At 43.3% G+C, this 15,047-nt stretch overlaps 1 protein-coding gene across 1 annotated transcript in view; it reads left to right on the top strand.

Moving 5' to 3' along the window:
* The window catches only part of VSIG10 (V-set and immunoglobulin domain containing 10), a 147,126-nt gene that overhangs the window by 125,940 nt on the left and 6,139 nt on the right, over positions 1 to 15,047 (top strand). Inside the window, exons 4-6 of the mRNA XM_078667111.1 lie at positions 4,271 to 4,552; positions 7,190 to 7,483; positions 14,297 to 14,407. Coding sequence (XP_078523237.1) covers positions 4,271 to 4,552; positions 7,190 to 7,483; positions 14,297 to 14,407 — 687 coding nt within the window. The remainder of the gene's footprint in view (positions 1 to 4,270; positions 4,553 to 7,189; positions 7,484 to 14,296; positions 14,408 to 15,047) is intronic.

Genomic DNA, 15,047 nt, shown 5'->3' on the forward strand with positions numbered 1-15,047 from the left:
TTGTTCTGTAGGACGCTCATGGTTGACTAATCAGTCAGAAGTAATCCCCCCTGGTTCTAGTTCAAAAGTGGAAGAACGTAGGACACTCTTTGACGTGTCCAGGATGAGGTATTGTAAGAAACTGGGTTAGTGGTTGACTGAGGTGGGAGCCCTATTCAAGCAGCAACCATAATCGTTGTCAGGGTAAGGTATAAGCAAACTCCAAAATAGCCTGTGCTCAACCCCCTGGTATCTTGGTACAGAGCAGTCATGCTTAACTTAGAGGCAATGTGCGATACTTCTAACAGTAACACAGTTTAAACACACCATAAAAGGAGCCCACAACAGTGTTAGAAAAATAGAGTGATTTTTAATAAAACAAGATCAAAACAACAAAAATCCATTTAGTATAACCAGAGAGATTGAATTTTAAAGTTTTTAGAGAAAATAGCCCCAAAAGGTGTGATGCACAAACTGTAGATATCTGGTCGCGCCAGACATGGGGACAAAGTCACAAGTTCAGCCCAATCTTGATGGGGCACTGGCCAACTGCAGAGACCCAGTTAAACCTGCTGAACAGAGCACCTTAAATCCTTGTTTGCAGAGCATTGCTTGGATCTGCGTCAAAGATGCGTCGTACATCCGAAGCTTTGAGTCGGTTCTGTGATTCAGTGAGGCTGCAGTGTGAGGTCCAGTTGCATGCACATCAAGGATCCTGACAACAAGGGCTTGGGATGCGAAGTCCAGAATCTGGCCATGCGCCAGTTCCGAGGCGCTGCAATGTGGAGTTTGGCATGGTCGTCAAGGCTACATTGACGATGCGAGTCTCTCCGGCAGGTCCAATCCACGCAACAGTGGACATGGGTTGGTCCTGCTGGATCTACAAAGGCTGACAAAGAACTTTAAGCCGACTTCCAAGGGTCTAGGACTGGGGTGTCACTACTTGGCAGGGTTGACTCACATATGGCGGAGTCCAGGTGCAGACACAAAGTTGTTATGTCCCTGAGGCAGCAGATCAGGAGACCATCCAACTAGCCATTAGATTCACTCTGGGTTCTGCGTTCAGAAGATGCAAGTCCAGTCCTTCTTACAAAGGAAAGAGGGTAGCAGATCAGCAGGGCAAAGCAGAGTGGCAGTCCTTCAGCAGCACCACAGTCCTTATTCCTGGCAGAGTATCCACAGGTCCAGAAACCTACTGAAGTGGTGGTGTCTGAGGTCCAGTATTTAGACCCAGTTGTGCCTTTGAAGTGGGGAGAAGCTTCTAGTGCCATGCTGTAGCATGGACAGACGGTCAATGGAAGAACCGAACACGATAACAGACTGGTGGTCAGCTACCCCCCCTGTCACCTGCTTCTGTCTCCTCTCATCAGCAGGACAACTCTTATCCCACCAACGAGTGGCAAGAAGACACGGAGTCCCTATGGAGACACGAAGAGGAAAACAGACACGGTACCTTTAACTGGGGACTCCCGGAGAACAAGACTCCTCCCCTCTTGAGCATCATCGCGGCAGGTTTGTCAAAAGGAGGAGGAACCAGGAAATGAACGGACGGCGTTTCCCAGGAGGAAGAAGACGGAGAGTGCGACCGAAGGAGAATCGAGCGACTGAAGAGAGGGGAGGAAGAAGACTGGACGGACCAGGCTCCAGACTACCGAGGCAGTAGCATCACGCCAGGAGGCCAACGTCCTCACGAGCCGCCCCGCCACGCTCCCACGGGAGGAGCGTGGCTCGAACAGGTGCGGGGCAAAGTTGCGGGTTGGGTGGGTCTGAGTAACCAGTCTGCCTTGCCGAATCCCGCCTGTAAATAGTGTAAAGTACCTGTACAGTCTCCGCACACCCTTTTCCCTATCACGAGCACTTGAGCACAGTAGAGTCAGTTGTGAATAACACTCGAGCACTCGGTTTCCCTCACTCCCCGGTCCCGCGCATTTAGCAAGTCTCGAACAAACCTCCTAATTTCTGCCCTTGTGTTTTTTTCTTGCTTTTGGGTTCGGACTCACCGGAGCGTTCCACCTGGTACCGGACATTTCTCAGTCTGGCGTCCCCGAAGTATAACAAGACGGACCCTGCAGCCTTTGCAAGAGAAAGAATAACCATCAGAAAACGAAAAGCTTATCTTAAAATAAAGCCTTCTTTAAAAGCACTTCTCAAAGCTTCTGACTCCATTACTCCTGCGCCAGTCGCCCCTTTAACACATGCCTTTGAAGTGCAAAGTTGCCTTTCTATCCCGGCCCTGGCTCCAGACTAACTACAGGGGGGGTATGCAGCCCTTTTTGTGGAGACAGAACACAGCCTATTTAGGTTAAGTGAGGATTGGCCCAGCTTCTCCCTCCCACCCTGCCAGTGATGGCCCATCCAGACACACCCAAGCTCCCATTGTCTGTGGCAGTCTTGGAGGAATACACACAGCCCAACGCCATCTGCACCCAATTGTGTGACCAGAGGCAAGCTGCAGGCACCAAATGGCTAAGGGAAGGAAATGACAACTTTCTAAAAGTGGCATTTTCAGAATTGCAATTTAGACTCTGACTTTCCCATACGTTAGGATTTTAAATTGTGATACCAGAGACACCAAACATGAACTGGTTAACTCTCCCCATTTGGAAATTAACCTTAGAAAATATAATAAGGCAACTCCAATGTTACCCTATAGGAGAGATAAGCCTTGCCGTAGTGAAAAATGTATTGAAGAGTTTTTCAGTACCAGGACATGTAAAACTTAAAAGTACATGTCCTATTTTTAAATACATTGTTCCCTGCCCTCTGAACTGTCCAGGACCTATCTGTGACACATACGTATTAAAAAGGAAGGTTTGGTCCTAGCAAAAAGTTTTCTTGGACAGGTTGAAATGACAGTTTAACACATGTAAAACTTAAAGAGGAATTTTGAAGCTTTGTACAAATGGCACTTTTCCATGAGGCACGGGGTCAGACTGATTTGCATATGGCCATGTCTGAACTAGGGTGGTGGAGTGAGCTAAAGAATGATGATGGATTAAACCCAGATCAGTTGACTGGGGGTGAGTGTTTGATTTGCTCAAACGCTCCGTCCATCATACCCTTTGGTATCGCTTTGTTCGCTCTAAGTTGGCAGGGTATGCCCAGACGTGGGTCCCTTGCGCACTTTGCCACTTGATTCAAGATAGCCTGGCTGATGAGGGTTATAAACCCGAAACCGGTCCCAGGATGCTTGTTTCCGGTCCAGGGAAGACCTGGCTTGGCAGTTCGGGCTGGACTGTTCCCATGAGGGACAGGGTCAGACTGATTTGCATATGGCCATGTCTGAACTGGGGTGGCGGAGTCAGCTAAAGAATGATGATGGATTAAACCCAGATCAGTTGACTGGGGTTGAGTGTTTGATTTGCTCAAGCGTTCCGTCCATCATCCCCTTTGGTATCACAGTGTAATGTGCGGCATTGATGTGTCTTTGCCATTCTGAGTAATAAGCAGCCTTAAAACTTAGGCTGAAGGTGCTACAAGCAGGATTTTGCTCTCAAATAAGAAACATAAGTCACTTAACTTCAGAAAGTTCTCCACAATGCAACTCTGCCGTCCTGCAAGCTAAATTGCATCTTAGCATGTGCTCGCTCCCTGCTGTGTTATTATTTTCCTGTCATTTTGAAATTGTGCAGTTTTATTCCGGAAGGTTAATGCGAATGGATTAGATTAAAAACTTGCCAGTTTAAGGATTACCTTTCCAATGTAGGCAGATGTATTTGTCTCCTAAACTCTTCCACCATGCTGCCTGATACAGAATTGTTGTGAATTGGTGTCTTTTGCTTAACTTGTGACTGTACCGGAAAGAACTGTCCAAAATGAGACTTCCAGTTGACCAGTTATGACATGGTTTCTCGTGGAAAAAAGATGTTAGGAGATGTAATCATTACTTGAACTAAATAAAACTAGTCTGCAGAACGAGGGAGATATATTCCAAATCTGTATACAAATGAACGCCTTTCATCACGAACAAAAGCAATAGAATTGGTGCCATTAAAAACCAGGATAAGGATACAACTGGAATTATTTGAAATTTCTTACAGGGTAGTCCAGTTTTCCATAAACCAATCTGCAGAAACATACATTCTGCAGAATGTGAGCCAAATATTTACATTGTTTGGAGAAATTGCAGAATATAATCTATATATTTTTCTATGCACAGTTATCAAAATCCTGGATGAAAATCATATACAAAGTTCTAATAAAATGCGTGCAGAATTCGTGAAGTTTTGGGTCTCAGACGTGAAGGGCCTTTCTTGATAACTATTGCCCCTTTATATCCTGTAATTTGCAGCTCCTCCAAAATCGCCTCCAAAGTGCTGGGCAGAGACTTCCCAAGCCGGGTTCTTGGTAGATCTGTACTGCGCCTGGAATGGTGGCTACCCTCATCCTGTTTTCCAGTGGAGGGATGGAGAGAAGGTGCTGGGGCAATCCGAGTCTTCTACTGCTGGCCTGGGGTCAATGGATCAGTTCGCTGTGACAGTGAATAGGAGTCATCTTCAGAGTGGGAAGCAATTTGAGTGCCGAGGGTTCCACATCTTGCAGCAGGAACCACAGACATGTACCATACGCACAAGTAAGTCTGCCCTTTCACTTCCTGTTCTGTGGTGTGAGCTTCTGAAGCGTAAACTTGAGGTCTCAGATGTAGATCTGCCCTGTCGTTGTGCCACCAGCACCCCCACACACTGCAGATATCTTGAGATGGTCTTGTGGAAAGCCCAGTGCATCAACAGCATAATGAAGCTATTTAGAGATGGCCTCCTTTTGTGGCATGAGCTGGGAGCCCTTCGAGCAGATCTTGTCTGAGCAGGATTGCAGCATTCACAGAAATGTATTCTGCGTAAAATTGTGGTGGCGTGTGACAGCCTGTGGTGACCTTTGTGAAAACACACTTGGCGAGCAGTATGTGCCACTGCTTAGTCCTGGCTGCACTACTAACGGGTTTGGGGGCGGGGTATCGGGGGTCGCATGATTTTTAGCCCGGATTCTCTCTTATTTGAGTTGGTCCTTTGCTCTCTCTAGTCCTTCTCCAGATTGGTTGTTGTTAACCTTTATCACACTCTTTTCATATGCAAAAGTCTTAAAGACCTCCATTTGTAAAGGCTTACTCTCAGGTTACCTTCTTTTTGATAAACGTTCCAAAATGTTCAACCACCTCAATGCAATAGATTAGGAGGTCGAGTGACAAAAACAGCTGTAAATCAGCACCCAGAGGTATATCTTTGCACATGTGAAGAGTGTTGACTTTGCCCAGCAGTGCAAACAACTTTCTAGAAGTACAGCTGGAAAGCTGTGCCACTCACAGGTTTGTAGGAGTACTTCAGAAAAACTATTGTGAATGCTAGTGTTTAGCTGTATGCTGTCATTTCTGCCAGCATAGTCATACACAGTGCCCTAAATTGCAGTGCAGTTCTAATAAACCTGCCTTAAACCAAAATGTGTATTTTACAAAAACAGTTATACATAGTACAAGCTCATCAATTTGTTTTATAAACACTGATACCATATGCTTCCACTTCTGTGCTTTGGCTCTCCATGCCACTGGAATCAGGTTATCCTGGCTGATAAGGGTGAAGCCCTGAAGCCGGTCCTACGATGTTTGTCTCCAGTCCAGGGAGAACCTGGCCTGGCAGTTCGGACTGGACTGTTCCCATTGGGTGCAGGGTCAAGACTGATTTGCATATGGCTGGGTTCGAACTGGAATGGCATGGCGTGCAAAAAAACAATGGATTTAGGCCCAGATCTCTGTACTGGGGTGAATGTATGACATTGTTCTGCATTCTGTCCATCAATTGTTGTTTTTGCATTGGGTCTGACTTCATCATTCCCAAATATAGTAAATCTAGGCCTCTTGCATACATTTGTTTCTCATTACAGTTCTTTTTATATCACGTACCTAGTGATATATTGATCGTGAGCAGAAAGCAAGGAAGAACATGACCGATCTTTTAGATAAAGAAGCTACATACCACACATGCAGTAGCATGGTCCCAGGCCCACTAATTGCTCAGAGCTGTCACAAAAAGGTTCAGTAACTGCAACCCCCACACCGCCGTCACAGCTTGGAGCCTATGGGTAATGCCCTTGATCCGTTGTGATGCTTGTTGGCGCGCTAAATTGACACAAATACAAAATAAACTAGCGCACCTACACATTAAATAATACAGTTTTGTGGAGAGGGGCTCCATTTCTTCTTTGGAAAGAGTGCCATGAGTACTTTTAATATTTGACCGCCTACATAGCTTCAGCTACAACACCCTTCACTGATCATCATTTGTGTATAAATATATTCACACAGCTAGACAAACATGCATCAGAGCGACTGAAAATTGCTGATGTCGACCCGCTGTTTGGCTTGCAGCTGAAAATTCTATTTCTAGCAAACAAGCCAGTGTAGCATTTGAAAGGCACATGCGGGCTGAGTTGGCTTTTGATGTCTCTTGGATGATGCAGACAGGGCGTTAGGATCAACTGCTGCTTTACCACTAGAAACACATCTGCACGCTGTGTTTTTCTGTGACTGGGTATTTACCAATCTCATTGTGTTTCAAATTAATTCAACTGGTCAGGGCCATGATCTTTGTGTTAACAAAGTACAAACTAAGTTTTGTTCTGTCAGAGCCTCCATTCCTAGTTGTTCTGCCCTCCCTCTCTTCTGCTCACTTCTTCTCTCTCATCCCTTTCCTTCACCCTCTTCTCATCGCACCTCCCTTCCCTTGATTAGCATCTCAAATTCCTTGTCTCTCTTCCTCTACCTCCTTCCTGCTCTGCCTTTCCTTCCTTCATCTGTGATTCTAACACTTTCATCTATTTCCCTCTCTTCATTTGCCTCATTCCATATCTTCCCTCTCATTCCCCCTCTTCTCATCACACCTCCTTTCCCTCTCTTTTCCCCTCTTTGTTCCGTCCATTTCCTTGAATATTTCACTCAGGCGTGTACTTCCATCCGCCTCTTTTCCCATTACTTCCCCTCTTACCTCCTCCTGCCTCACTGTTCTTCTTATATACGCCACTTCATGTTTACAGTTGTTTCCATCTCCCTCTTTTCTTCCCTGTGCCATCTGTCCTCCTATTCCGTGCTCTTTTCTATCCTAGAATGTATATTATTATCACTATTCCTGTTCCTTTCCTTTTTGTTGCGCCCACCCCCTTTATTCTACATTAACCTTTTATGAGCACTGGTTTTCCTCACCATCCTTTCTTTTCACGGTAGCCGTGCCAACGCTGGAGCCTCACCCCATGGAAGTTTGCGTCTCTGGCGGGAACGTTACCCTAGTGTGCCTCACAACATCCACTAATCCCCCTGCTAATTTCACTTGGCTCAAGAACCTCAACCAGCCTCGGTTGGAGATTCAACCTAATGAGAAGTATGAGATCACACAGAATGCCACGTCATCACTTCTGACCATCCACAACTGCTCCCATGACATTGACGAAGGCTACTATGTCTGCCGAGCGGAGAACCCCCTGGGGATCAGAGAACTGGACGTCTGGTTGGCCGTGCATGGTGAGTGCCGGAGCCTTTCAATGTTTCTTTTATTTTTTCGTTGTTTTTAAAGGGCTGCATCTCCGTTCCAGCTACTTCAGAGCATGCAATAAGGGGCGGGGAACAACATTAGGATATTCAGGCAAGTCGGACAAACTTCTTAGTACCTCTTTAATGTTGTGACTAAGGTAGAAAAAAAGAGGCATAGAGACCACAGTGGGTCCCTTCATCAGAATTCATGTCATGAAGGTCGTGATTCTTCTCTTTTCTGATGGGCTAACAAACCCTGCTGACCAATCATATTCTATTCAAAGATTTACATTTCGAAAATATTTCATTACTCATTGATGTCCCACAAGTTGCGCTGTTGTATGGTCATTCACTTCCAGAACCTGAACACAAGTTTTAACACCTGTGCATCGAGATTAAACCTTGGTACATAAACCTACATGTAAGTACATGAATGTAGAAACTGGACTCATCTTTGTTAAATTGAAAAACACAACAAGGAAGTGAAAATCCCAAACTCTCATAAGACAAAATAAAACAATCCCAAGATTTTTCCTACCACGATAAAAAAGACTTTCCTTTAGTTTTCAACTGAATACTAAATATAGGAATAACAGCAGGGTTGGGAACCAATAACAGATGTTATATCACCCAGTTATTTACCTCAAAAGGATGAAAGGCTGAATCAGCTCTCTTAAAATGCGCACATGTAATCTGCAGGTAGCATACCTGCATCAGATGAGCCTGAGCTATTTCACTTGCTGGGTTCCTGAACATGATATGACATTTCTATCCTGTTTTGTATTACTAATAATACCAATTTTGGCCTCTGTTATTGGCCTGCAGAGGTAACATTGGGAGCCTAGTCTAAATGTTGACTTTGCCCAGATCAGCGCTAGGATCAGTGCTGTCAATATGCGCTTCTACACAGATACATTGAACAGCTAAGTGAGAGGTGTCACCCTAGACTCTACGAAACACATGACTTGTAACAAACAGAAGGTGGAAGAGCAGCAGTGGCACAAGAGTGACCTGGTGGCGAGCTACAAAAATTGGCAAAAGTACTTAGGAGAATTTACGAGCTTTTAGGAAAGCATATTACTGCAGGAGAATGGGAGGTAAATGGATGATTTGGTACCTCTCGGCTTCAGAATGCATCTCTCTTTTGCTCCAAAATCGGGGTCTCAAATCAGCCTATTTTGAACATAAATAAATGGGCATCTTTTTGATCACACAGTTTGGATTTTTATTTAGACAATTGATAGTGTGCTGCATGGAGTTCAACGTCTATACTTAATAAATAATCGCCAGGAGAATATCAGGGGTACAATTCCTGAAGATAGTGCAAACGATTCTAGGAGGGAATTACTTTATAACTACACCTAATATTTAAACAGTTAAGACTTTTTGAATAAAAGATTGCTAGGATACAGTAGGGCTTAGAGGGTTTCCTAGGGGCATGGCATCTGATATTTCCAGAGCCGTTTTACACATTTGAGTAGGAGTGAATAACTTGAAGATCCTCTGGGATAGAGCGATGGGAGTCTGAGCAGGTCAAGAAGCAGTCCGTGTACAGTGAGGCAAACATGTAATCTACTCTTTATCTGCAAAAATAAATCCACCTCCTCAGTTGATGATTTTCCTAGTGACCAAATAGTATTCCTGGCAGAACAGGCGATCCCGGTCCTCTAGGAAGAGGAAGCATACAGGTCACAAACCACTATAGATGAACCACCAGATCTGTATCTACGACATGACGTTTCTGCGAGTCCAAGATATGCATCACAACAATGGTTCCTGATGGTAGATCAAGGTATTTGTATAGGAATCACACTGGTTCAATGGAAAAGGTAACAAAGTAGTTGTCGAAATTGCAACATTTGCACCACATACTCAACTTGTTTTTTATGTTTTTTTACGTACCCTTGGTCCTGTGGGTTCACCTGAGCACTGATTTTGAACAGTTATTTCTGTATTTATAATAGGTTAGTTGTGGCCAATTGGCTTGTTAATGGTGATTTATTCTTTTGATACAAAGATAAAATGACTCTGGTGCATCCACAGCCTTTCAGATGTCAAGAATGGGCAATAAAAACACACAAAAGGTGATGCGAGGAATGCTTGCAAATAGTCTAACCAGTCACTAGCATTCCAATCCATCACTTTTCACCAACTGTGCCACATTAGACAGAGGTCCACCATATGCAAATGAATACTGACCCTGCTCCTAATGGAAGCAGTGCATCCCAAACTGTCAGGAGAGGGCCCCTCCATAAGGGGTAACACAAGCAACCACAGACTTTTTTTCAGCCTTATTTGGTCTTGTCATTAAAGTAAAGTTTGGATCCTAGGGCACAGCGACAAAAGAGGGCCAAAATAGGTCTTAGGTTGTTCCTGTTCGGGCTCTCAGAGGACTTTTCTTTTCAGTTTGGGCTTGACTGTTCCGATAGAAGCAGTACAAAAACTGATTTGCAAATGACTAGGCTTAATGCAAAGAGGCATGGTGGTCAAAATCATGAAGGGTTGAGTGTTCCCTTAGATGATTATCAGTGGTTAGACTGTTTGCAAGCCTTTTTAGTTTGAAGAATGGGTAATTTGCAGGCAGATCCCTTCAAGTTCAACATGAGGACCTCCAACAAATAAGAAATTGAGCATTTTGGTCTGGAAGTGATATTTTACCTGTACAGGTGCACACAAGCAGCCAGTTTTCCTCCTGTGTAATTCCAGAATGTATAGCATTCAAGCCTCTGTGGATGGAGTCTCTAGCCACCTCCATCTATAGATGATTCACTTCATTAACTTTTTACAGTGCAAGTCAATTGATGCAAAAATAGCCACAGTATATCAATGTTTAGCCACTATCATGTCAAAGATAGCTAAGATTGTCAACAATGGCTACAATATGTCAGTATCGAGCCCCCTTATTGCCAGGAATAATTAGAATGCGGTCAGGATTTCCCACGATTTGTCATCCTTAGGCCACCATTATACCTGGGGAAACCATAATGGCCTTATGGATGCAAACAATAAGTCAGTGATGGACCACTGTTATTTGGAGTACTAATGTGTACAGACTATGTCTAGGAAGGGAAACTATTATGCGAACGTAGCCAGAATGTCAGCAACAATTGGCACAATATGTCCAGTCTAGGTCACAATTCTAACCAGGACAGCCAGAATGTTGTTTAGAATGCCTACAACGTGTCAGGGTGTGAACACTATTATGCAAGGGGTAAGCAGAAAGCCCAAATATCAACTGAAATTGAAAGTATGTCAAGGATGGGCAGCATAATACCAGTTATAGCCAGAATATTCAGTCATAGCCTGAATATTGCCAAGAATGCCTACAATATGTGTGCCTGCATTGTAGCAATCACAGTTATGCGTGTGGTTTCTATACTGTTGCAGTCAATGTCCACAGTATGTTTAGGGTGAACTAATATAATGGCATGTAAAGTCAGGATTTGTGCAATAATGCCTATAGGCCCCAATAATACCAGGGATAGCCAAAATGTTGCCAAGGCTGCTTACAGTATGTCAGGTATGGTCCACTATCTTGGTGGCTATAAGGTCAAGAAACCCTGGTTCGGTGACCATTTACTATTGTGATCTGAGCTAAGACTCTGGTCACACCTGGTAGGAAACTGGCCTGCTTGTATTCCATGACCCTTCTCCTGGATTATGGTGATTGGAAGACTTCAAATCCCATCTTTCAGATACCCTACCAGTTAATTGTGGGTGGGATCTGGCTTTGCTCCCCCTCAACTCAGCATATTCATTTTCTACATAGCTTCATTACAGTAGACTAGAACAATTTATTCTGTAGTTTTGCCACATTTACAGTACAAAACAATGCCGATGTAATGAGTTGGTTATTATTTCTGTCGATATTGGCTGTTGTATCCTCCAACCGTACTCATACTTGGGTTCGAGGATAGTTCAAGGACCCACATTTAAAAAATAAACAAAATGCATTGGACCAGGGAGTTTTTTTTACATGGACTAAATCCTGGGTCCAGTAACCTGAAGGCTCTAATTGGCTGGCTGCAAGAGAAAAGTTTATAATGCATCCACTATTACAGGATGAGAGGCCCGATTTCTGAATTCTGAAAGAGAAGTTAAGCATTGGCAAAGCCCACAGGTCACGCCTATGTGAAAGCTCTTGGCTTTGCCTGTGACTTTTGGCATGTTGTACAACAGCATGGCTAAAAATTAGTGGCATAATGTAGAGTAGAGTAGCCTAGAGTAGAGTGTTTTGGTGAGGAGTGGATTGCCATAAAGTGGATTGCCATAAAGTGGATTGCCATAAAGTGGAGTGCCATAAAGTGGAGTGCCATAAAGTGGAGTGCCATAAAGTGGAGTGGCATGAAGTGGAGTGGCATACAGTAGAGTAGTTTAGCCTTGAGTGGCATTGAGAAGAGTGGCATGGAGTGGTGCGGAGGGGAGTGGAATGGAGTGGAGTGGCCTGGTGTACAGTGGAGTGGCGTAGAATAGTGGCGTAGAGTGAGGTGGTGTAGAGTCAAGTGACTTAGCGTAGAGTGGCCTAGAGTGATGTTGCCACGCACTACGTCCTCTTCTCGTTAAGCCCATGTTTCCTAATTGTCATTGCTTTCTGAGAGCAAGTGAGATGCAAGCTTTAACCGTGGGTGCTAGATTAAAAGTTTTCCCTTAGGATGTGGTCACTCTGACCATCAGACTTACTTCCTGCGTAAGATCCTGACTGAAGTGCAACAGCTTCAAGCAATCACATAATAGTGTTCTTTCTACTGCCCCATCCCTTGAAGCTAGAGGAAATATTTCACAATCTGGACCCAGTGAGGCCTTTGTGTTCCTGTCTGATGAAGAACAAAACTCTCTCTAAGGGCAAATGGCTCCAGGGAGAGTTTACTAGAAAGACGGGAGACAAAGCTGTCCCCAAACAAACAATTGGATTATATGTGCTTCAGTGCATGCTATTTCACAGCTGCGACGCATATCGTACAAAGAATTGGCGCATACTCCACCCAAGATTTAGCATCTACATTTGCCAAGTGGTACTATTTCAACTCTTTGCCAGACTGAAAGCTCAGTTTGGTCATACCATGCTACAGCAGTTTTCCTACCCTAGTGTGAAGTTTTGTTGCACCTTCAGCCCACCTTCCTTGTTATCACCGTTTTGTGAGTTTATCAAGAAAAGAGAAACTTGTACTTAGGGTATCTAACAGAAGAACTAGTTGCGTGCCTTTGGCGACCAGATTTTCCTCATAGGTACTTCCTACCGCCTACTGATTGATGATTACCATCCTTCCTCCCCACTTGATTAAGCCTTTCCGGGAATCGTTTTTCCAGGATTACTCTGCTGGGGAGAAATCAAGTTGGAACTGAAACATGCATGAGTGGCACCCAAATGTAATACTGAAGTCACTTCTGGAGTCAGCAATGTCGTTGACGTGGTGAAGGAGACCTAGGAGGCAGCTAATCACCTCTTTGAGGCTATGCTAAGATTTTCCAAATACAATCTGCAACTGACGCAGCTTTCAATATATGATCAATATTCAGAAGTAACATCTGTCCCTGGGGGTTAGATTATATATGATTTTATGGGTTATATCTTAAAATTATAATGTTCCCTGAAATATCTTTAATAATACATCTTTACGAGTAGTCTTTATAGGGATATTGTATTAAAAATATGATGTGTATGTGTTTAAAGAAACAATGCTCAGAATATAATATGTAATAGATTGTGCAAATTTTTTTCTACAAGTATCACTGCCTGGACTTGGCACAAAGGTTGATTGTTTTTTTTTTTCGAAACAAGTTTTTATTGACAGTTCATTATTTCAATACAATTGTAAATACACTTATTTTTTAAGTTTCGTGGTTTAAAACGTTTCTGCATGCAATTGCCCACTGGAAATGTTATAAATTTTAACAAACAGTACCACTGGGATGTGATTAGAAAACCAACATTTTTTAAAACAGTAACCTAGGCGTACGTCGCAGTCGTGTGGTTATCGCTGTAGTGAGTTTAGGTCATCCATTGTAAACTGAACAGCGTGAGAAACTAATACAATGGGGCTAGGGCTGAGGACACAACGTTTAATTGGTATAGGCATACTAAATTGCCTTTTAGTCTAATATCTTAATAAAATGTATTTTCCGTTCACTGGATACTGCTTTGGAGTTGGATCCACAAGTATGACATTAGGATAGACCATAAAGAAGATGGGTGGGTCCCAATAGCACAGGAAGCTGTAAAGATACTTCTCTGAACCTACTACAGAAAGTAGAATAGGACCACCATTCCTTTATATTAACACCTGCACGAAAAAAGTAAGTGTGTTGGCTTTCACTGCTGGATGTGAAACAGTTGTTCTAAATCAGAAACATTTTGAAGCCTCATGTGAGAAGAAGGTAATGTACCAGAAATCCCAGGCTCCATAAAGATAAAGAATTTTACCCTCCTGTCATTGGATGGAAGATTTTATAGATACTACTTACTTGACTTCTCTTTTTAGACTGAACACCAAGAGGCAAATCAGCATATGGCTTTTGTTTGAGATATGCTACCGCCAATTGCTAATGGGGATCTCTGCAGTTCTAACCATTGATGTGGAGCAGTAGGAATATCAGTGTGTGTTCTCTTTATTGATTCTCATCTGTGTACAGGGATGCTTCTACTGGGCAAGAACTCTGCCACAGGACTTTCGATGTGTCTGTGTGTGGGGGACGGCAGTTATGTTGTGATAGTCAAGTGACCCAGACAGATGCATCTGTTGGTGGAAAATCAATCAATTCTGGCAATAAACAAAGCTCAGCCACCCCCTGTCCTTTGCTTCGCAGGTCACCGCAACATTGTGGGGATAGTCACTGCCCTGGTGATCCTCTTCATCTTCGCCATTGGGAGCATCACCATTCTAATTTTGTACTGTAACCCTGAATTCTGCCAGAAAGGTATGTTATCATGTAATGTGCATTTTATTTTGTAAAATAGCATTGCAGTTCACCCTGAATTATATCAAGGAATTCACATTTGCCATGCCCTAAGTTTTTTTTACAAAGAAATGACCTGGAAATACCTTTACACCTTTTGATAATTAACAGACCGTAGTGAGGCTAAGGTGAGGAAAGGCAGCTATTGCCAGGGCATGGTTTCAGACTAACTGGTGTCAAAGTGGTAGAGTTCTTGCAGCGTATGTGAGCATCTCTCGCAGAGGTAAAAGGCTGCTTTTCATTGTAATGTAAATGCAATGTGCGAGTTACGAATTGGAAAGAAATAGTATTGACTAAGACACAATAATGCAACAGAAAAATAAACCACATAAATGAATGTAGCTAAACACAAAAAACACAAAAGCACAACATATCAATGCAATTCCAAACATTTCCAAAATACAACACTAAATTCCACAAAGCGCCGAAGCACAGGCCTCTATAATACAATAAACACAACAGAACAAAATAGTAGAATGGAACACTACAGAACATAACAGAATAACACAATCACCACATCAATGCAATACAACACACTATTCCAAATACACACTTTTAAAAGTGTACTACTAAAGAAAACAACATAATACAATAATACAAA

Source organism: Lissotriton helveticus, chromosome 11 (genome assembly GCF_964261635.1).
Source record: "Lissotriton helveticus chromosome 11, aLisHel1.1, whole genome shotgun sequence".
NCBI lineage: Eukaryota > Metazoa > Chordata > Amphibia > Caudata > Salamandridae > Lissotriton > Lissotriton helveticus.